The following is a 23,030-nucleotide window of genomic DNA, read 5'->3' on the forward strand; positions in this document are numbered from 1 at the left end:
GGCCTGGCGCGCTTTGGAGTTTAGAAAGGGAGAGGCCGCGCGTGGCCATGGCAGCCGCGGAAGCAGATTTGGAGTCATTGGTAACGGGTCTGTACGACGTGCAGGCTTTTAAATTTGGGAACTTCGTACTGAAGAGCGGGCTCTCTTCCCCTGTTTACATCGATCTGCGCGGCATCGTGTCTCGACCACGTCTTCTCAGTCAGGTGCCAGACGGGGAAAGGGGAAGAACGGGGCTGGGTGGGTGGAAAGGGGACCAGGAGGTGGAGAGGGTGAAGGAGTTGGGCTGTGGGTGACAGCATAAAAGCAAAGCCGGCAGCCAACCCTACTGTCGCCCTAGGGAGTCGATTTGAGAAGCCTAGAGGCTGGGAACTGTTAGGCTCTTGCGGAATGTCGATGCAAAATGAACAAACCTTTCTTAAATTGAGCTTTATTCGGGCCCAAGTTAGCCGCTCTGTATACAACGTCTTCACAAACAGAGTGCTCCAGGGAAGGAACATTTGGTGCAAGCTTTTACTGTTGTTTTTTTTTTTTTTTTACATAGTTAGAAATTACCATGACTAAAGGCATTTCAGAAAGTGATAGGTTTTATCTTATGTTTTCAGTATGTAGGTTGTGGGTATGACTAATCTTATAGGAACCAGGGAGGTTTCTAAGACTCCCCCCGCCTCCATGAAGTAGAGGTACAGTGTGTACTTTTGGCAGAAACAGAGCCCGTGCGTTGAGAGTTTGCTCTACTGCGAGCCCAGGAGCAGGGCCCCCAAACCGGAAAAGTCGTTTATCTGGATTTAGAGAGCAGCCTGCTCCTTGACCCGCCAGCTTTTTGACACGTGCTTTGCAAGGGACTCGGGAAGCCCAGTTTGGGGCACTGTTGGTATTTAGCCCTAAGAAAACTAGATGTGGGGACAAAGGAAAAGTAACTGCTTAAATGTTTGGAAGGGCTGTTGCTTAGAACGGAGGATTCGATTTTGCACTTTGTGGCTAGGAGCGAGAATGAAGACCAAAGGGTGGCTTTCGTGGAAGCACTGTTTTGGTCACTATAAGGAAAAACTACCCAAATTAGAGGTTTCTAGCACATTGCTTCTCAATCTTTTGAGTAGATTTGAGTCACCTGGTAATTTTGTTAAAATGCGTAATCTGATTCAGTAGATCTAAGGAAGGGCCTGAGGTTCTGTCTTTCTAACAAGCTCTCAGCCAAAGCTGCTGACCACACTGAGTGGAAGGGTCTGAATGCCCTGTCCGTTAGAGTTGCTACTAGCCTCATGTGAATACTGAACATTATGAATTTTTTAAAATAGTTTATTTGAACATTATGAATTTTAAAATTGAAATAGTCACATGTGGCTAGTGGCCCATTGGACAGTGCAGATGTAGAGCATCTCCGTCCTCACAGCGGTTCAATCAACAAGACACCTGTATTTCCTTCACCACCTAAGGGTTTATTCTCTCCGTTAGGGACCCCTATCTTGTGAGGTTATTATACAAAGGATTGAAGCACTAGCTGAAGTGGGTGGACTATTTTCACCATCCAGAATCCATACCACGGTGTATCTGTCTCACAGTCCTGAGAAGGAGAATCACTAGGGAATCTTCTAATGAAAAATTGGCTTAGGTTTTAACAAGTAAGTTGATGACTAAAAATTGCTTTTTGATACTAGACGTTGGTGTGTGTGTGTGTGATTTTTGGTGGTTAATTCAGGAATTGGAAACGTTGAGAAACCTGGCTGTCATGGAACTCCTTTCATATCTACTTATTTCTGCCAACAGTATTTCTCATTATTTACACCCAAAAAACCTGATAGAATTTACACTAAACTCTGACTTCCTAGTTGTAATATTCAGCTTAAGTAAATACATAAACAAATGAGGGATTACCAGTCTTCTCGCTAAGAGTATTTCCAAAATAATCCATTCTTCTGCTTCTATCAAAATTTGTAAATTTTTATGTTTTAATTAATCTTCTGCTTGTAATTATTGTAATAATACATTAAGTTTTTAACACTTAAGAGATTTATGGTCATAGGAATTTTTTAATTTACAGTTTTATTTAAATTTGAATTTCTATACATTTTTGTTGTGGAGAAATATGGTAGAGTGAGCTCTAAAAGTTTCCAAGTAAAAGCTTAATTACATTAGAATAAAATTCTGTGCACAGTGGAATGAAAATTAGTTCCAGAGATGTAAAAATTTTCCACCTTTCCCAGTCAGCATTTTCATATTTTTTTTTAATGGAGGTGTTCGCTACAGCATTTGCATTCTGTTGTGTTCACTTTTTAAAAGAGTGACATAACAGTTCTAGGAGAACAGTTTTCATCTTTTGCAACATAGAAATATTCACGGAATTTTCAAATCTTTAGAAGTATAGGTGCGAAAAATTTTGAAGACCTGATCTAGTTCACTAAGCAATTCTTGAGAGATCCTTTGCTTTTCTTTCTTTTTTTTAAAGTAAGGTGGATGCGAGTGTGCATTCTAGCATTAAATGTGATGATTTATGTGGAAAAGGATATTATAAAATAGTACTTCACACAATAGGCACCGTACTTCTGAAACTTTTTCTTTTTTAACAGTTTAGTATGTGAGCTTCCTTCCCCCCCCAGTATTATTCACTATAAACTCTATGCTGTACATAACCTCTCCATGACTTATTTATATAACTGGAAGTTTTTATCACTTAATCCCCTTCTTGTATTTCACCTGCCCTCCCCAACCCCTCCCAGCTAGTAAGCAGTAGTTACTTAGTGTGTTATCTGTGTCAATGATTCTGTTTTGTTTTGTTTTTTTAGATTTTACATGTAGATGAAATCATATGGTATTGCTCTTTCTCTGACTTCTTTCACTTAGCAAAGTAAATAAATACCCTCTAGGTCCATCCGTGTTGTTGCAAATGGCAAGATTTCATTCTTTTTTATCATTGAACAATATTCCATTGTGTATATGTGTGTATTGTATATATGTGCTGTGTATACACATACACCACATCTTTATCCATTTATCTACTGATAGACACCTAGCCTGCTTCCACATCTTGGCTCAACTTTTACATAAAGCTGCATGAACATAAGGGTGCCTGTATCCTTCAAATTGGTGTTTTTGTTTTCTTCGTGTAATTACCTAGAAGCGGAATTGCTGGATCATATGATACTTCTATTTTTAATTTTTTAACAATCCCCATACAGTTTTCCATACTGGCTGTACCATTTTGCATTCCCACCAACAGTGTGTAAGGGTTCCCTGTTCTCCATATCCTTAAGAACCCTTGTGGTTTCTAGGGTTTTTGAAACTAGCCAACCTGACATGTATAAGGTGATTCCTCATTGTGGTTTTCATTTGTCATTCCCTCCTTTCATGTGCCTGTCGGCCATCTGTATGTTTTTAGAAAAATGTCTATTCAAGTTTTGTACTTGTTTAAAAAATGTTTTTATATTGTGTAAGTTCTTTATATTTTTTGGATACTAACCTCTTATTGGATATATGATTTTCAAATATCTTCTCACACTAAGTAGATTGCCTTTTCATTTTGTTGATGATTTCCTTCACTGTTCAAAAGCCTTTAAGTTTGATGTAGTTCCATTTGCTTATTTTAGCTTTTCTTGGCCTTGGTGTGAAGAGACTGGTCCGATTACTAGGGACACCTGGGTGGCCCAGGTGGTTAAGGGTCCAACTCTTGATATCTGCTCAGGTCATGATCTTGGGCTCTGCACTGACAGTGTGGAGCCTGCTTGGGATTCTCTCTCTCCCTCTCTCTTTCTCTCTCTCCCTCCCTCCCTCCCTCCCTCCCTTCCTTTTTCCACTGCCTGCTCACTCTCAAAATAAACATTAAAATATATTACCAAGGCCAGTGTTAAAGAGCTTAATTGATTTTTTTAAGTATAATTGATATACATTTTATTAGTTTCAGGTGTTCAACATAACGATCGGCTATTTGCAATATTGTTAAAAGATCACAGTAAGCCTTGTTAATATCTGTCACCATACATAATTTTCTTCCTTCCTAATTGAAGTTGAAATATTAGGTTAGTATCAGGTGAGCAGCATAGTGATTCCACATTTATATGCATTATGAATAGCTTACCATGGTAAGTGTAGGTACCAACTGTCGCCATGCAAAATTATTGAAATATCATTTATTATATTCTCTATGCTGTACTTTACATCCCTGTGACTTATTTATGTTATAACTGGGAGTTTGTATCACTTAGTTCCCTTCATCTGTTTTTCCCATAGCCCTACCCCCTTCTCCTCTGGCAACCAACAGTTCATGTTCTGTATTTATGAACCTGTTTTGTTTTGATTCACTTTTTACATTCCATATATAAGCGAAATCATATGGGTTTTGTCTTTCTCTAACTTCACTTTGCATAATGCCCTCTAGATCCATCCATGTTATCACATATGGTAAGATCTTTTTTCCTGACCTAGTAATATTCCATTTTGCATATATACCATTCTATCCATCTATCTGTGGGCACTTCGGTTACCTCCATATCTTATCTATTGTAAATAAGGTTGGGGTGCATTTTCTTTTCAAATCAGTGTTTTTATTTTCTTTAGATGAGCACCCAGAAGTGGAATTACTGAATTGTATAGTATTTCTCTTTATAATTTTTGGATGAACTTCCATATACTGTTTCCTGAGTGGCTGCCTCAACTTACATTCCTACCAGCATTGTAGGAGGGCTCCCTTTTTCTTCCCATTGTCTCCACCATCTGTTTCTTGTCTCTTTGATTGAGGCATTCTGACACGTGTGAGGTGTTATCTCTTTGTGGTTTTGATTTGCATTTCCCTAATGATTAGTGATGTTGCGCACCTTTTCACGTGTCTGTTGGCCATCTGTATGATGTATATATGTCTTCCTTGAAAAAATGTGTATTTGGGGCCCCTGCTCATTTTCTGATTGGATTGTTTTGTTAGTGTTGTGTTGTATGAGTTCTTTATATGTTTGGGATATTAACTCTTTATTGGATATTATCATTTGCAGTTATCTTCTACCATCAGTAGGTTTCCATTTTGCTTTGTTGATGGTTTTATTCGCTGTGCAAAAGCTTTTTATTATGATGTATTCCCAGTTGTTGTTTTTTTTTTGTTTCTGTTGTGCTTGCCAAAAGAGACAAATCAAAAACATAATTACATAAAAATTAAATCTTTAAAAAAAAATAAGGAGGGGGCATCTGGCTGGCTCAGTTGGTAGATAGAGCATGTGACTCTTGATCTTGGGGTTGTGAGTTCGGGCCCTATGTTGGGCGAAAAATTGCTTAAAACCTTAAAAAAAAAAAAAAGACATTGCTAAAACTCCTAAGAGCTTGTAGCCAATGTTTTGTTTGTTTGTTTTTAGGAGCTTTATGGTTTCAGTTCTTACATTTAGGTCTTTAATTCATCTTGAGTTTATGTATGGTGGAAGAAAGCGGTCTAGTTTAGCTCTTTTGCCTGTAGCTGTCCAGGTTTCCCAACAGCATATATTGAAGAGACTGTCTCTGCTCCACTGTATATGCTTTCCTCCTTTGTTGTAGATTAATTGATCATATGAGAGTGGGTTTATTTCGAGACTCTCAGTTCTATTGATCTATGTATCATGTTTGTGCCAGTACCTTACTATTTGGGTTACTTCAGCTTTGTAGGTTAGTTTGAAGTCGGGGATTATGATGCCTCTAGCTTTGTTCTCCTTTCTCCAGATTTCTCTGGCTATTCGGGCCCTTTTGTGGTTCCATACGTATTTTAGGATTATTCTAGTTATGTGAAAATGCTATTGGGATTTTGATGGGATTTTATTGAATCTAGAGTTCCCTTTAGGGAGTATGGACCTTTTAGCAAGAATTAATATTGCTAATCCATGAGCATAATCTATCATTTAATTTATTTGTGTCCTCTTCAATTTCTTTTCATCAGAGTCTACAGTTTTTGTGTACTGATCTTATACCTTCTTGGTTAAATTTATTCCTAAGTATTTAATTCTTTTTAATGAGCTTGTAAGTGGGATTGTTTTTTTGATTTCTCTTTCTACTAAATTTGTGTATAGAAACACCACAGATATTGACAGATATATTGATTTTGTATCCTTCAGCTTTACTGAATTCCCTTTTTCTTATAGTTTTTTGGAGTCAGAGTTTTTTGTTTTTTGGTGTTTTTTTTGGTTTTAAGAAATGTTTCGTTGAAGTATAGTTGACATGTTAGTTTCAGGTAGACAAGATAGTGATTTGATAATTATATGCATTGTGAAATGTTCACCACAGTAAGTGTAGTTGCCATCTGTCACCATACAAAGTTATTACAACATTATTCATTATATACTCTATACTGTACTTTTCTTCCTAGTGACGTGTATTTGAAACCCTCAATTCCCTTCAGCTATTTCTTCTACCCCTAACCCCCACTCCACTTTGCTCTGGTAACCACCAGTTATTTATATTTATGAGTCTTTCTTTTTCTTTCCCTTTTTTGGGGGGAGGGTTTTTTTTAATTGAAATATAGTTGTCACACAACTCTAGTTTCAGGTGTACAACACAGTGATTGAACAACTCTACTTTCTGCTGTGCTCACAAGTGCAGCTATCATCTGTCACTGTTCCCTATCTGTACCTTTAATTCCCATAATTTATTCAGTCCATAACTGGAAACTTGTACTTCCCACCCCTCTTCACCCGTTTTGCTCATCTGTCCCCCCTCCTTTCCTCTGGCAACAACCAGTTCCTTCTCTGTATTTGTGGGTCTGTTTCTGCTTTTTTTCTTTGTTCTTTTATTTCTTAGATTCCACATGTAAGTGAAATCCTATGGTATTTATCTTTGACTTATTTCATTTAGCACCATATCCTTTGGGTCCATCTGTGTTATCATGAATGGCATGATTTTATTCCTTTTTATGCCTGAGTAATATTCAGGTGTATATATTACCAAATCCTCTTTACCATTCATCCATTGGTGGACACTTGAGCTGCTTCCATATCTTGGCTGTTGTAAATAATGCTGTCATAAATATGAGTGCATATATCTTTTCAAATTAAGTGTTTTGGTTTTTTGATAAATACTCCAAAATGAAATTGCTAGATCATATGGTAGTTCTATTTTTAGTTTTTTGAATGTCCGAACCGTTTCCCATAGTGGTTGTACCAATTTACATTCCTACCACCAGGACACAGCCTTACTGACGCTTGTTATTCTTGTCCTTTTGGTGATAGCCATTCGAACAGTGTGAGGTGTACCTCATCGTGCTTTTGATTTGCATTTCCTTGTTGTTTAGTGATGCTGAGCATCTTTTCATATACCTGTTGGCCATCTGTCTTCTCTAGAAAAAAGGTGCGTGTGAGTGCTCTGCTTTAATCAGGTTGATTGTTTTTCTGCTGTTGAGGTAAATGAGTTCTTTATATATTTTGGATGTCAGCCCCACAGCAGATACATGATCTGCAAATATATTCTCCCATTTCCTAGGTGGTTATTCCTTTTGTTGGTGGTTCCCTTTGCCATGCAGAAGCTTTTTTACTTTTGCTTTTGTTGCCTTTGCTTTTGGTATCAAATCCAAAAAATCACTGCCAACACTTAGTGTCAGGGAGCTGACGACCTATTTTTTTCTAGGAGTTTGTATTGTTTCAGGTCTTACATTCAGGTCTAATCCATTTTGTGTTACTTTTGTGTATAGTGTAAGAAAGTGGTCCAGTTTTATTATTTTTGCATGTGGCTGTCCAGTTTTCCCAACACCATTTATTTAAGAGATTGTCCTTTTCTCATTGTATATTCTTGGCTCCTTTGCCGTAAATTAATTGACCACATAAGTATAGGCTTATTTCTGGGCTCTGTTCTGTTTGATCTGTGTGTCTGTTTTTTTATGCCAGTACCATGTTCTTGATTACTCTAGCAGCTTTGTAGTATAGTCTGAAATCAGGGAGTATGATGTTTTCGGCTTCATCTTTTTTAATTATTTTTTTAATGTTTCTTTATTCTTGAGAGAGAGAGAGAGAGAGCGAGAGCAGGGGAAGGATATATATGTAGAGAGAGAGGGAGACACAGAATCTGAAGCAGGCTCCAGGCTCTGAGCCCAAAACAGGGCTCAAACTCATGGACGGCGAGGTCATGACCTGAGCTGAAGCTGGATGCTTAACCGACTGAGCCACCCAGGCGCTCCGGGCTTTATCTTTCTTAAGATTGCTTTATTTGGGTGCTTTTGAGGTTCCATACACATTTTAGGATCATTTGTTCTATTTCTGTAAGAAATGCCATTGGAATCTTAATAGGGATTGCATTATATCTGCTTTGGGCAGTATGGACATTGACAATTCATAAATAAGGAATACTATTGCATTTATTTCTGTCTTCACTTTCTTTTACTGCTTTCTTACAGTTTTCAATGTACATGTCTTTGATCTTGGTTAAATTTATCCCTGGGTATTTGATTCTTTTTGATACAAATTAAACAGTATTGCTCTCTTAATTTCTTTAATGAAACTTTTCACTGAAGACTTTTAGACAAAATGTAGCTAGCAGGTTATAGAAGGTTTAGATAGTCAAATCATAACAGATTAAGAGTCTCATGCTCTACCGACTGAGCCAGCCGGGCAGTTAAATTCATAACAGATTATTAAGGGAAACTGGGAGGACTGGGAGTCCTTCTTGGTCTTTGGGGTCAACATCATAGCCTTCCCTAACACATCCCAAGTTGTCCTCAGCATAGACCCTGAGTCATCAAGACAAGTAGGTTCATGCTTGTGTTTTCATATTTGTAAGCTGGGATTTATAGAGAAAGAAGGTAATTTAACAAAAAGACACACATATTTTTCTGATCAAGCTTGAGGCTACCCCTATGGGGTTATTACGGTCTTTAATGTTATGTTAACATGATTTATATACCACTTAAGATAACAATAACATCTAGTTTATGTGTTCATTTTCTTACAGGTTGCAGAAATTTTATTCCAAACTTCCCAAAATGCAGGGATCAGTTTTGACACTGTATGCGGAGTGCCTTATACAGCTTTACCATTGGCTACAGTTATCTGTTCAACCAACCACATACCAATGCTTATTAGAAGGAAGGAAACAAAGGATTATGGTAAAGTAACAGTAGTATAAACGTTAAGTTGATATGTAACCTGATAATGTTAGAATTTTTTCATCTTCTAGGCACTGATGTTTTACCGGTCACCTTGAATATTCTTCATATGAAGGTCCTTTAGAATTGGTTAACTATTACTGTAAATCACCTTTATTTCCTTCAGATTCTAGGGGTGAAATGTTCTGTATTGACTTAACAATGTAAAAAAAATGCCTTTTTTGCCCCACATGTATAAAACCCAACATTTTTAACCAGTCCTCCCCTTATCAGCAGCATGGTCTAAAAGATTGTACTTTCCTAATATGTTTATTTATAATTAAACTGCATAAGGAGAAATGCCACATAAAATTCTCTAAATCTAAATGAAGATATTTTTTTCATGAGTCCTTGGCAGGAGGTTTTCAAGTGTGGGTTTTATACATGTGAGCTTGCTTTAAAAACAGATCAATCTAGGGGCGCCTGGCTGGCTCATTTGGGAGAGCATGCAACTCCTGATCTTGGGGTCCTGAGTTTGAGCCCCATGTTGGGTATAGAGATTACTAAAGAAAATAAAACAAATTCAATCTAAAAATATTGGAACAGACTTCATATTTTTTCACATTTGATGACATTAAAGAATTAATAGGTCTTTTTGTTTTATGTTGGTGCGATAGTGTTTTTAATAGAGTCCTTACCTTTTATATGATGCATTCTAAAAATATTTGTGATGAAAGTCATAATGATGTCTGGGGTTTGCTTCTAAATATTGTAGAGGTAGAGGAGGGGTGGAGATGTAGCTAAAAGAAGATTGACCATGAATTAAGTGGCGAGGTATTTATGGGTGTTTGTTATACATTTTTGTCTAGTGTTTGAAATTCTCCATCTAAAAAAGCAAAATATTTTTGCTGCTCGATGGCAGTGTTTATCTGTATGAATCCTGCCATAAGGAAACTGTTATTTCTCTTTACTATGTTTTTAAAAATATTTCTTAAAATAAGATCAGCAGTTGTTAAATATGTATATAAGTATTGTAGTCTTGTTTTCTAGTCTAAGCTGGTTCACTTCAGCTTCCCATTTTCAAGGGGGGGAAAGGAATGGGGAAAGGACAAGGATGGTGCCTGTGATAAAACTCAAACATTGGGCAGGTTGCTAGTCAATTCTTAGTAAGACAAATTTGGTAGTAGAAACCATAAAATGAGTCTGTAAAGTCTCTAGCCTTAGATATTTAACATTTCGTAGATTATCTGAAAGTAGTCTATAGTGGGGGTTGGAGTGGAGAAGTACGACCACTCACACTGCATTATATATTTGTGAAGTTGTGGTGATGGAGCTAAAGAAATGGTTGCTGAAATTTTTTTCCCTGGATTTATTTCCTCAATAGGCTAGTTATTTGATCTTGAGTAATCAACATTTTTGTTGATGAAGAAAGGAATGATTTCATTGGTGGTATTGGGTTATTGTTTCATAACTTTTCTTGACTAGCTTATCTTGCATTAAGAAACCCTGTATTTGAAATTTTGATCACAATCATGTTAAGTGGTGTTTATTTACACTATAAAGTAATTTACTAGTTTTACTGTAAATATTCCATATATTGTAACAATTTTCAGATACAGGGAGACTGAACAAAATAGTGTGATGGCTCATTGACGGTTTGTCAGGAATAAAGCTAAAGTAGCTCTAAAGGAAATTATCAGAAAATAAGATTTAGATCACCCACCTCCTCATAAATACATGGAAAATTTATAATGCAAGATACACCTAGAGTTGGCTGAAATCTATAATTTTAAATTGAAATCATTTTTTTTTCTAGGTACTAAGCGTCTTGTAGAAGGGGCTATTAATCCAGGAGAAACCTGTTTGATCATTGAAGATGTCGTCACCAGTGGATCTAGTGTTTTGGAAACCGTTGAGGTTCTTTGGAAGGAGGGTCTGAAGGTCACTGACGCCATCGTGCTGCTGGACAGAGAGCAGGGAGGCAAAGACAAGTTGCAGGCACACGGGATCCGTCTTCACTCCGTGTGTACATTGTCCAAGATGCTGGAGATTCTTGAGCGACAGAAAAAAATTGATGCTGAGACGGTCGAGAGAGTGAAGCGATTTATTCAGGAGAACATTTTTGCAGCAGCGAATCATAATGGTTCTCTCCTTTCTGTAAACAAAGCTCCAGGAGAACTCAGCTTTGGTGCACGTGCAGAGCTGCCCAGGATCCACCCAGTTGCAGCAAAGCTCCTCAGGCTTATGCAAAAGAAGGAGACGAATCTGTGTCTGTCTGCAGATATTTCGGAGTCTAGAGAGCTGTTGCAGCTAGCTGATGCTTTGGGACCCAGCATCTGCATGCTCAAGACTCACGTAGACATTTTGAATGATTTTACTCTGGATGTGATGAAGGAGTTAGCAACTCTGGCAAAACGCCATGAGTTCTTGATATTTGAAGACCGGAAGTTTGCAGATATAGGAAACACAGTAAAAAAACAGTATGAAGGTAAGTATTATTTAGGATTCTACAAAAATACACATTTAGCTCCACCTGCCTGGGGAAAAAAGGAATGCACTGGCCATACAGCAGCCTGTTACGCATGGCTGGATCTAGGAGCTCAAGTGCAAGTCTTTGAATTTGTCTTCTTGCCATTTCTTAGCACTGCTTTCTCCTTCCTTGACTTCTTTCTCGGGTAGACACACTCCTCATGCCTACCCCAAAGTAATCACTCAGCCATGAGTTCTAGAATACCTTTATTAGCTTGGTAATATATGCCCCATTTCTGGTGATGTGAGGTTGTTAACTATAAATTTTTTGAACCAAGATGTGGTCAAAGGCAGTTTCCCCATAGAAAATAGGTGTGCTGATGCTGCACGCAGGGGATACAGACAGACAAAAAGGGCAGATGTTTGCCCTGGAGAATACACTGAGTCCTAAATATTTGAAAGATGAAAACTGCCGATATAGGAAACAATGAAATAGAAGTGTAAAGTTGTAACATCTACCTTTGGCAAAAGATCTGTTGGTGTACTTTTTTGGTTGTTAAATAGGAACTCAAAGCAGGGTATATAGTGGTTGAGAAAGAAAAACTATTTTCTACCCAATTTATGGAAGTTTCTATCTTTGTATATGACAGCTTTTGCTTAACTAGGATAAAATGTCTGTTAAAAGGTTAATGCTTATTCAGCATCTTTAGAGAGAACAGTTTTTCTTAAACTAATACATATATATGCTTAAGTTATTTCTTTAGGATAGATTTGTCTGTGACTTGCTTCCTGTGCTTAAGATGTTCTATCGGGGCGCCTGGGTGGCTCAGTTGTTTGAACATCCAGCTTCATGTTATGATCTCACGGTTCATGGGTTCGAGCCCCATGTCAGGCTCTAGGCAGACAGCCTGGAGCCTGGTTTGGATTCTGTGTCTCCCTGTCTCTGCCCCTCCCTTGCTCACACTCTGTCTCTCTCAAAAATTGACATTAAAATTTTTTTTATAAAAAAGGGGGCTCATTGGTGCCTCAGTGGATTAAGTGTCTGACTCTTGCTTTCAGCTCAGGTCATGAACTCACTGTTCGTGGGTTCCAGTTCCACACTGGGCTGTGTGCTGACAGTGTGGAGCCTGCCTGGGATTCTCATTCTTCCTCTCTCTTTGCCCCTCCCCACTTGCACACTGTCTCTCTTGAAATAAATCAGCTTTTTAAAAAAATGTTTTCATCACATTGCTTAGTTTTTTGACTGATGTAAGAGTTACACAAACTTTTTACAGGTTTGCATACAGTTTTTTCAGAAATTAATTGAGGTATCTATCAGCTTTTAAAATGAATATAATTGCCTGCTGAAATTAAGAAATCTAAGGAAAAGTAGAACTTTTGGGAGATGGTAAAGTTACCGAGATTCCTGCAGAATGAAAATATGTTATCTTCAGAGGAATTTCAGAATATTGGTCTCTTTGGCCTCAAATGCCCATCTTCACTAGAGTCCCACTTTTTTTTTAAAGTTTATTTTGTGTGTGTGTGAGTGTGAGGGGGGGAGGGGCAGAGAGAATCCTAAGCAAGGTCTGCTCTGCCAACACAAGGCTTGATCTCACAAACTGTGAGATCATGATCTGAGCCAAAACCAAGTGTTGGATGCTTAACCAAGCGAGCCACCCAGGCACCCCACTTCTAATTGCATAGGTTTTATTGGTGGTCAGAAGTCAGCCTGCAAGGAAAATCAGTCTTTAGTGTTTTTTATTTATTTATTTATTTATTTTATTTATTTATTTATTTTTTGAGAGAGGCAGCAGGGGAGGGGCAGAGAGAGTGGGAGACACAGAATCTGAAGTAGGCTCCAGGCTCTTGAGCTAGCTGTCAGCACAGAGCCCGACGTGGGGCTTGAACCCACCAACCATGAGATCATGACCTGAGCCGAAGCCAGATGCTTAACTGACTGAGCCACCCGGGCGCCCCAAGGAAAACCAGTCTTAATCAGTGTTACTGATAAACTAAGTGCAGAAATTGTCAGTTTTCTCCTAGTCTTTCAGCTAGCCCCCCGCTGAACAGTTCTTCACACAGGGACCCATGGGGCTGCTGACGAGCACTGGCGTGTTACTATGAGAGTATTTCAGACTGGAGTTGGTTGGGCAAAAAGGTGGTGGTTTTTGTTTGAAAATTGACCTATCCTTTTTTTTCCCCCTTCTCAGGTGGTATCTTTAAAATAGCTTCCTGGGCAGATCTGGTCAATGCTCACGTGGTGCCGGGTCCGGGGGTCGTGAGGGGCCTGAGAGAAGTAGGCCTGCCTTTGCACCGGGGGTGCCTGCTCATCGCAGAAATGAGCTCTGCCGGCTCCTTGGCTACAGGCAGCTACACGAAAGCAGCGGTAAGTGACAGATGGTTGCGGTGACAGAGGACCCAGGCTGTTGTGGCAGAAGTTACAGGGGAAGAAAACATCCGAAATTTGAGATTTAGGGAACCTCTGCCAAAAAAAATCATCGTCATCATCATCATCATCAAGTGTTGTTAGGGGGACAGTAATGCTAGGGGGCCAGAGTTTCCTGATAACAGTATTTTCTTTCTTGTGGTGGACACAACAGATACAAACACTGAAATATAAATATTTGGTTAAATATCTACTTATCCTTACTTGGTTTTTAAGATAGAGTTGCTTTTTTCATTTTGCCGTGAGTTGAAATTGAAGGGCTTCTTGCCAGACTTGGAGTTTCTCAGAATCCCCAAGTCCCATAGCCGTGCACATTCTCTCGACAGCAGCCCAGATGACACACTTCATCTTCAGTCTTTGCTATTGATTGGTGTCGTTCGGGGAAGCTCTTACAACAGCATGTGTTCATACCTGACCCCCACTCTGTGCCCCAGAATAAAATGGGGTGGATACTCATCGAGTTAGTTCTTTACAGGGGCGCCTGGGTGACTCAGGTAAGCATCCTACTTCTGCTCAGGAGGTCATCTCGCATTCTGTGCGTTCGAGCCCCGCATCAGGCTCTGTGCTGACAGCTCAGAGCCTGGTGCCTGCTTTGGATTCTGTGTCTCCCTCTCTCTCTCTGCCTTTCCCCTGCTTGTGCTCTGTCTCTCAAAATAATAATAAAGTTCCTTTAGGTTAAAAACTATTACTTTTTAAAGTAATGGGAATTTTAATAAAATCTTAATATTTATGTGGGAATTTGTTATATTTCAAAGACTATGGAACTGTGAAGAAACTACATGGCCCTAAGTGCCGGGTTTTAACCCCATTCCTGTATTGAACATAAATCTGATTTCCCAGATCTCATAGCACAGGGTCCATGAATCGGTGCTAATATTTGGCACTGGGATTCTGGGTCTGCCTCAAGGACAAGACATGGCTTGATAGTTGGTAATACTTGGTGGCACGAACAGAACAGTGTGATCTTCGTGGCAGAGCCTTCTATAAATGTGAGGAAGTGCTGTAGAGATTGTGGAGAGAGACCAGTTGTTGGCAAATGTACTTGAGATTTCTTTAGCCCTTGGGTATCTGGATATAGAGTAGTACCCTGTGTAGGTAAGAATTAGTTCAGTTTGGTTTCGTATCATCATAAACATATTCTAGAGTACTTTCCACATATCCTTTCTAGAGGTAGGTGGGTGATCATGCAGCATCTCAATTTTAGATGCATACAGTATAGGATTTTGCAATGTTTTTAAGGTATGATTAGGAAAAGGGCTTACCTCAGGGTCTTACTACATCAAGTATGTAGAGTCCTAGATTACCTGTTTTATACATGTCTTGTCTCACTTGATATTAAACTCATTATTCTAAAATAGAAGTTTCTTAATAGAATCAAATTTTTATTTGTAGAACTGTCACTGTAATTAACTACTTTCTTGTAATCTATATTATATTCCTTTAGGTTGAAATGGCTGAGGAACATTCTGAATTTGTGGTTGGTTTTATTTCTGGCTCCCGAGTAAGCATGAAACCAGAATTTCTTCACTTGACTCCAGGAGTTCAGTTAGAAGCTGGAGGTAAATCTGTTTATTGGTCATGGTCTTTCCAAGGTGCTGCTTTTACCCACCATAAAATTTTGTTTTATTACAAAGTTGCTAAAGAGAAAGCGTGTTCCTCCAGAACAGTAATGAATGAGCCCTTGGGCTTGGTAATAGTGACCTAGATGTGCAAAATAGCTTGCAGTCTCATTTTAGGGTGAAAATTTAAAAAGCTACTTTTTGTTGGTACATGCCTAGAAACTGATCATTTTAGTTTAATCTTTCCCAGCTCATGATCTGAATATGCTGCCATTAAAGGTATTCTAGGATCAAGGAAGAATGCCCTAAACTAACAAAATCCAACAGTTCTTTATTAGAGAACTTTGCATAACTGTTGACATGTTAATGCCTATTGTGCCTTCTGAGTGTGGAGCTAGATTGTTCTTTCTAGTCTTCCCAACATAGAACAAGTAGTTAGGCCTAAAAAAAACAAGACAAATATAATCTGTAGTGAAGGGAATAATCTGGGTTATAAAAATATGCATTTTTAAATGTCCAGGGACTCAGTAAAGTGGCTTTGGTTTTGAATGGGGAAGAAATGATGACCTAGAAAGTTTTCCTGAATTGATTACTGTCCAGAAATTGCTTATCAGTGGTGGGGGTAGTTCATTCTATCCCATTTTCCATCTCATAGGAAGTGGGAATTAGGGTTCTTCTTAGCTTGTCACCCCTCAGTGGAGTTGTCAGGTGTTCAGAAAGTACCTGTGAAAATATTGTGAACAAAGTAGATTTTAGTCATTCTTCTATAAGTCATACCCATCTCTCCATTGCACCCTGCATTCCCCGGTCTAGCTTTCCTCTCCAATTGGTGTGTTATGTGCTCTTCCAGATCTTTGGCTTTGTTTATATTCACATATGCAGGTAGAGTTTAGGAGAATGCTTTCTGTAGATGGGGCTCTATTACATTTCACATCCAGAGGTAACCTTTTAACAACTACACAGTGTTTCCTAGTTAGAACTGGGCTAAAGTTGGTTAACCATTTCCCCTGTTGCTAGATTTGGACTGTTGTACAGTGAATATCCTTGTATATATTTTTGCATATGTGGAGTATTTCTGGAATATTCTTCTAGGCTAAAAACTCCTTGAGGATGAGAACTTTTTCTGAAGATTGCATATCCTCCAGAACAATGCCCCTGTGCTTCATACATGGTCTGTAAATACTCATACAGCATATGGTTCTTTCAGCATTTGTACAAGGACAGTTGAAAGGGCTGGTGTTACTGGGATGTAATACTGAGAACATAATGATTGAAAGTATGAGTTTGGTAAACCTTGCTTTTCTTTTAAACACTGAAATACTAGAATTCCTAGTAGGTCCTTCAAGGTTAATTATTTTATATAATATAACCCTACTTAAGGAAGGTAACACCTTTTGGTGGTTTGTTTTTAATTGTACTTTAAACTCCTAGGCTAATGAAAATTCAGGTATGTGAATGAATAGTGGCTGAACCCCTGGGTTAAAGAGTATTAGGGGTTTCCTATTGCCATTTCCCAGGTTTGACCGTATGCGCCACAGAGCAGGCTGCAGCGGAACAACTCGCCCAGCTTTGTATGTCAAAAGTTGTCAGGCACTAAGTGTTTGGAGTCAGATTTGGATTCCCGGCCCTTCCATTTCGTAACCATGTATATTTGGACAATTTGGTCTCATTGTCAAGTGTAAAATGGGGGTAATAGTGTTGACCTCTTATGGTTGTTGAGAGGCCGACATGATTCACATAATGTCTTGATACAAGCACTCTATCCCAATGTTCATTGTTAGACCCCATAATTATTTGACTAGGATCTAGGCTTTTTAAAAAAGGTCAGCCATTTAGCAGAAGAGTTCAAGAACAAAAGAATTTATCTAAAAAGGAAAATGTGGGGCTTTGGTTCAATAGGGTGATGTAGGAAAATCCTGAACTCACCTCCTCCCACAAACACACGGAGACTTCAGCTATACCTGGAACATTTTCTCTGGAAAAATCCTAATGTCTGGCTGAGCAAGGACCATGATGTATCTGGCAAATGATGAGAAAACGACATCAAAGTGAGTCTCAGACTGGAACTCAGTCTCACCATAAAGCTAATTTAGGAGGGAAGTCAAAACTTAGAGCAGCTTCCTGAGGAGTGAAGGAGTTGAATTGCATATCAGATACTCCCAACTTTTAAGACCTATACCCAAGAGACACAGTTTTGTAAACAAAGAGGGCTTACATCCATAAGACTAGTGATCTCAGGGGCACTTAGTTAAGTGTCCAACTCTTTTTGGTCTTAGGGTCTTGAATTCAAGCTCTGCATTGGGGGTGAAACTACTTTAAAAAAAAAAAAAAAGACTAGCAATCTTAAAGGGCTCACACACAGCTCAGATGTAGCTGACTGTGCCCAGAGTTTAATATTAGCAACTGAGCCTTTTTTACTTAAAGTGCTGCCCTAGGGGGCAGGCACCTAATTTAACACATACATTTAAGAGCCTACTACATCCCTCTTCAGGGACGGGTGAGCGCCGTCTTCATGCTCTCCCCTACCGCACTCCACAGTACCCATACCTCCCAGAAGGATGTTTTTACACATGGCTGGTGTCCTGCTTTTTACATCTGCTGCCAAGGCGTTTCCCCTTAGGAGGCCAGAGGAGCTTATGTTCCTGCGTCCCATGGGTTCTAATGCTCAGAGAGAGATCCTGCAGGCTACCACCCACAGTCTTTCTGTGAAAGGGGTGTAGTTGCTTGTTGTGAAGCTTCAGCCTGAGGGGCAGGCTCCAGGTTTGGAACATACCTGGGATCTGCAGAGCTGTTTTCAGGGAACACGGGCAGGTAGGTACCATCTCTGCACTCTCCCTCTGCCTTATTACAGCTTGCCAGTGTCTCCTAGAAAAAGAGCATAGGCATTCCTCTGGGGCCCTGATTTTTGCTCCTGCAACCCAGGAAACAGCTCAGAATAACCTGGGTCTGGAGGCCATTGGTGCCTGTGCTTGTGGTCTCACAACTTTTTTTTTTATTAAAAAAATTTTTTTAAGGTTTGAGAGAAAGATTGTAAGTGAAGGAGGGGCAGAGAGGGAGACCCAGGATCTGAAGCAGGCTCCACACTTCATCCGAGCTATCAGCACAGAGCCCTACGCGGGGCTGGAGCTCCCAAACAGCAAGATCCTGACCTGAGCCACCCAGGTGCCCCTATGTATCTAATTTTAAAAGCTGTTGCCTGAGGGCCTGAGATCCTTCCCTTTGGGACATGACAAGTCTTGGCATACCTCCAACTGCTAGGAACCCTTAAAAATATAATAGTAGTCTCACAAACCTGTGATTGTTCAGGCGGTCTAAGAGCAAGGGGAGGTTTGAATGACAAAGTTGATCTCCTATACAAGGCCATTTATTCAAGACTGGAAGAGGGAGTTATTTCATATAATGCACAGAAACTAACCAGCAACAAGCAAAATGAAGAACAAAGGGCTATGTTCCAAATGTAAGAATAGGCCACAACCTCAGAAAAAGAAACTAATGAAATACCTGATAAAGAGTTCGAAGTAATAATCATAAAGATGCTCACCAAACTCAGAAGAATGGATGAACACAGAACTTCAACAAAAAGAAAATCTAATACTAAATAGAAGTCAAAGAGCTGAGGAATAACAATAACTGAACTGAAAAAGACACAAGTGGGATGAAGCAGAAGGATCTGTGAACTTGACACGGTAAGAGAACTTAACCCAGTTAGAGCAGCACAATGAAAATAGCTTATGAGATAACATTAAGTGGACTGACATTCACTTTATAGGGGTCCCAAAATGAGAAAGGGACACAAAAATTATTGGAAGAAGTAATGACTGAAAATTTCCCTAACCTGGGGAAGGAAACAGATACCAGATCCGGGCAACCCAGACAGTTCCAAATAAGATGAACCCTGAGTTCACACCAAGACACATAATTAAAATGTCAATTGTACTGTATGTTAACTAACTGGAATTTAAATAAAAACTTGGAGAAAAATAAACTATCAAAAAAGTTAAAGACCAGGAGAGACTCTTAAAAGCAGCAAGAGCAAAACAGCTCCCTTGTCTGTATGCAAGAGAAGCCCCATAAGACTGTCCGTAGTGTTTTCAGCAGAAACTGAGGCCAGAAGGGAGTGGTGAGATATATTCAGAGTGAAGAAGAAAATCTTGCAACAAAGAACTCTCCTCAGCAAAGTTTAGAATTGAAGTATAAAAGAGTTTTCTAGAACAGCAAAAGCTAACGGAGAAGTTCATCATCACTAAACCAGCCTTATAAGAAGTATTAAAGGAACTTCTTTAAGCTGAAACAAAAGGATACTAATTAGTAACAACAAAACATATGAAAGAATTAAGTCTCACTGGAAAGGCAAATATAAGATTAATTCCCTTTTTTAAATTATTTGAGAGAAAGCAAGTGAACATGAGTGGGGTAGGGACAAAAGAGAGGAAGAGAGAATTCTAGGCAGTCTTCACCCTGACACAGGCTTCAGACTCACAAACTGAGGTCATGACGTGAGCCAAAATCAAGAGTCAGATCCTTAACTGACTGAGCTGCCAGGTACCCCTATATTAATCCCTTTTAAGTTAAAAGACAAAGTAATAAAAAATACTCTTTAATTCCCGTAGTTACAATTATAAGTTACGATGTAAAATGTGATACTGAAAATGTAAAAGAGGGGGAATAAAAAGAAAATAACAATAAAGCTCTACATTAAGTTTATATTGCGAGCAAGAGCACAAGCAGGGGAGGGGCAGAGAGAGAGGGAAAAAGAGAATCCCAGGCAGGCTCCATGCTGTCAGGGCAGAGCCTCAAGTGGGGCTTGCACTCACAGACCAAGAGATCATGACCCGAGCCGGAGCCAGACATTGAACTGACTGAGCCACTCCCTAAAAATGTAGAGCCTTAGAATGCTGTCAAACGTAATTTGTTAATTTAAAATAGATGTAAATTGTTAATATAAGCCTTATGGTAACAGTAAAACAACATCCTTTATTAGATGCACTGGATAAAGAAATCCAAGCATACCACTTAATAAAGTCATCAAATTACATAGGAAGAGAGCAAGAGTATTTATTTCTTAGAACAGAGTCTGACGCAGGCTCAGATCCCACGACCTGAGCTGAAATCAAGAGTTGGATGTTCAACTGACTGAGCCACGAAGGCTCCCCTTAACAATAATTACTTTAAATGGACTAAATTCTCTAGTCAAAAGAAGAGTGAGTGGATTTTGAAAGCCAGACCTATCCATGTGCATGTAGGCTACAAGAGACTCCATTCAGGTGGAGGCACAGTGTAAGAACTCACATCATACATAGACAAAGTAAAGAGATGGGAAAGATACTCTGTGCAAATGAAAACCAAAAGAAATACAGTTTTATCAGGCCAAACAGACTTTCAAACAAAGACTAATAAGAGACAGACTAAGGCATTACATAATGATAAGTCACTCCAACAAGAGGATGTAACATTTGTAAATCTTTTTGCATCCAGCATAGGAGCACCTAAATATATAAAGTAAGTACCGATAGGCCTACAGGGAGAAGTAGTAATACGATGGTATGGAATTTTAATATCTCATATTAGTAGGTAGACCATCCAAACAGAAAACCAGTAAAGGAATATCAGCTTTCAACACATTAGATGAGATGGACATAATAGATATATACAGAACATTCCATCCAAAAGCAATGGAATACATGTCCTTCACAAGTGCACCTGGAACATTTTTCAGGGTAGATAGCATGTGGGCTACGTAATTAGTCTTATACCAACGTCAGACAAGAATGCCCTAAGAACAGAAAATTAAAAGCTGGTATCTTACTGATGAACATAGATGCAAATATCCATCAACAAAACAGCAAACTGAATTCAGTGATATCTTAAAAGGATCATGCAGCAGATCAGCTGGAATTAATTCTAAGAACATAGGGATGGTTCAGCTTATGAAAATCAATGTGATATATGTTAACAAAATGAAGGATAAAAATAATACAATCATCTCAGTGTATGCAGAAAGAGCATTTGACAAAATTCAGTATTTATGATAAAGATTTAAAGTCAGTATAGAGGGAACATACCTCAACATAATAAAGGCCATGGATGATAGACCCACAGCTAACATTGTACTCAGCAGTGAAAAGATAGAAGCTTGTCCTCTTAAATCAGGAACAAGACTAGGATGCCCATTCTTATTCAGCATAGTACTAGATAGAAGTCCTAGCCACAGAAAGTAGTGAAGAAAAAGAAAAGTCATCCAAATTGGAAATGAAGATGTCAAACTGTCACTGTTTGTAGATTATATGATATTATATAGAAAACCCTTAAGACCACCAAAAAACTGTTAGAACTAATAAGCGAATTCAGTCAAGTTACAGGATACGAAAATCTGTTGCATTTCTATGCACTTAATATTCTACTGTCAAAGGGGAAGTAAGACCATCGCATTTACAATGGCATTAAGAAGAAAATACCTACGAATAAATTTAACCAAAATAGTTCAAGACCTGTATACTGAAAACTGTAAGACATTGATGAAAGAATTGAAGACACAAATAAATGGAAAGATACTCATGCTCATGGATTAAAAGAATATTGTTAAAATGTCCATACTTCTCAAAATAATCAATAGATTCAGTGCATTCTCTATAAAAATTTTCAGTGAGATTTTTCACTGAAATTACAAGTACCCTAGTACTTGTATGAAATTTAAAAATACCCCCAATACCAAAGCAATCTAGAGAAAAAAAGAACAAAATTAGAGGTATCATGTTCCCTGATTTCAAACTATAATTACAGAGCTATAGTAATCAAAACAGTTACGGTAGTGGTATAAAAACAAACCGAAGATCAGTAGAATACAGAAGAGAACCCAGAAATAAACCCATGCAAATATGGTCACTTAATTTATGACAAAGGAGTTAAGAATATACAATGGGAAAGGGACAGTCTCTTCAGTAAAATTGTGTTGAGAAAACTGGACATGCAAAAGAATAAAACTTTGTCACTCTTACACCATACGCAGAAATTCATTCAAAATGAATTAGACCTATCACCTGATGAATGGATCAAGAAGATGTGGTACATATACACAATGGAGTACTACATGGCAATGAGAAAGAGTGAAATCTGGCCATTTGAAGGAAAGTGGATGGACCTCGAGGGTGTCATGCTGAGCGAAATAAGTCAGGCAGAGAAGGACAGAAACCATATGTTTGCACTCATAGGTCTAACAGGAAAACAGGAGAGACCTAATGGAGGACCAGGGGGAGGGGAAGAGGGAAAGAGAGTTGGGGAGAGAGAGAGATGCAACACTTGAGAGACTACTGAATGCTGAAAATGAACTGAGGGTTGAAGGGAAAAGGGGGAGTGGGGAAGAGAAGTGGTGATGGAGGAGGGCACTTGTGGGGAAGAGCACTGGGTGTTGTAATGAAAACCAATTTGACAATAAACTATTTAAAAAAAAATGAATTAGACTTGAAATAAGACTTGAAACCATAACACTCCTAGAAGAAAACAGGTGGTAAGCTCTTTGACATCAGTCTTGGCAGTGATTTTTCTAATGTGACACCAAACTAAAAGGAAC

The 23,030-nt window shown here is 38.8% G+C and overlaps 1 protein-coding gene and 1 long non-coding RNA gene across 3 annotated transcripts in view; one reads left to right on the top strand and one right to left on the bottom strand.

The window, feature by feature from the left end:
- Positions 1–23,030, top strand: part of UMPS (uridine monophosphate synthetase) — a 30,153-nt gene continuing 7,123 nt past the window's right edge. Inside the window, exons 1-5 of the mRNA XM_029939463.1 lie at positions 1–203; positions 8,878–9,031; positions 10,827–11,498; positions 13,669–13,844; positions 15,349–15,463. Of these exons, the coding sequence (XP_029795323.1) occupies positions 48–203; positions 8,878–9,031; positions 10,827–11,498; positions 13,669–13,844; positions 15,349–15,463 (1,273 nt within the window). The 5' untranslated portion in view covers positions 1–47. The remainder of the gene's footprint in view (positions 204–8,877; positions 9,032–10,826; positions 11,499–13,668; positions 13,845–15,348; positions 15,464–23,030) is intronic.
- Positions 15,274–23,030, bottom strand: part of LOC115291827 — a 33,034-nt gene continuing 25,277 nt past the window's right edge. For both annotated transcript variants that reach the window (XR_003908690.1, XR_003908691.1), the window contains exons 2-4: positions 18,237–18,328; positions 17,390–17,482; positions 15,274–16,186 (exon numbers count right to left, since the gene is read on the bottom strand). This is a non-coding gene — a long non-coding RNA (uncharacterized LOC115291827). The remainder of the gene's footprint in view (positions 16,187–17,389; positions 17,483–18,236; positions 18,329–23,030) is intronic.

The sequence above is a fragment of the Suricata suricatta genome, chromosome 5 (assembly GCF_006229205.1).
Source record: "Suricata suricatta isolate VVHF042 chromosome 5, meerkat_22Aug2017_6uvM2_HiC, whole genome shotgun sequence".
Classification (NCBI taxonomy): domain Eukaryota; kingdom Metazoa; phylum Chordata; class Mammalia; order Carnivora; family Herpestidae; genus Suricata; species Suricata suricatta.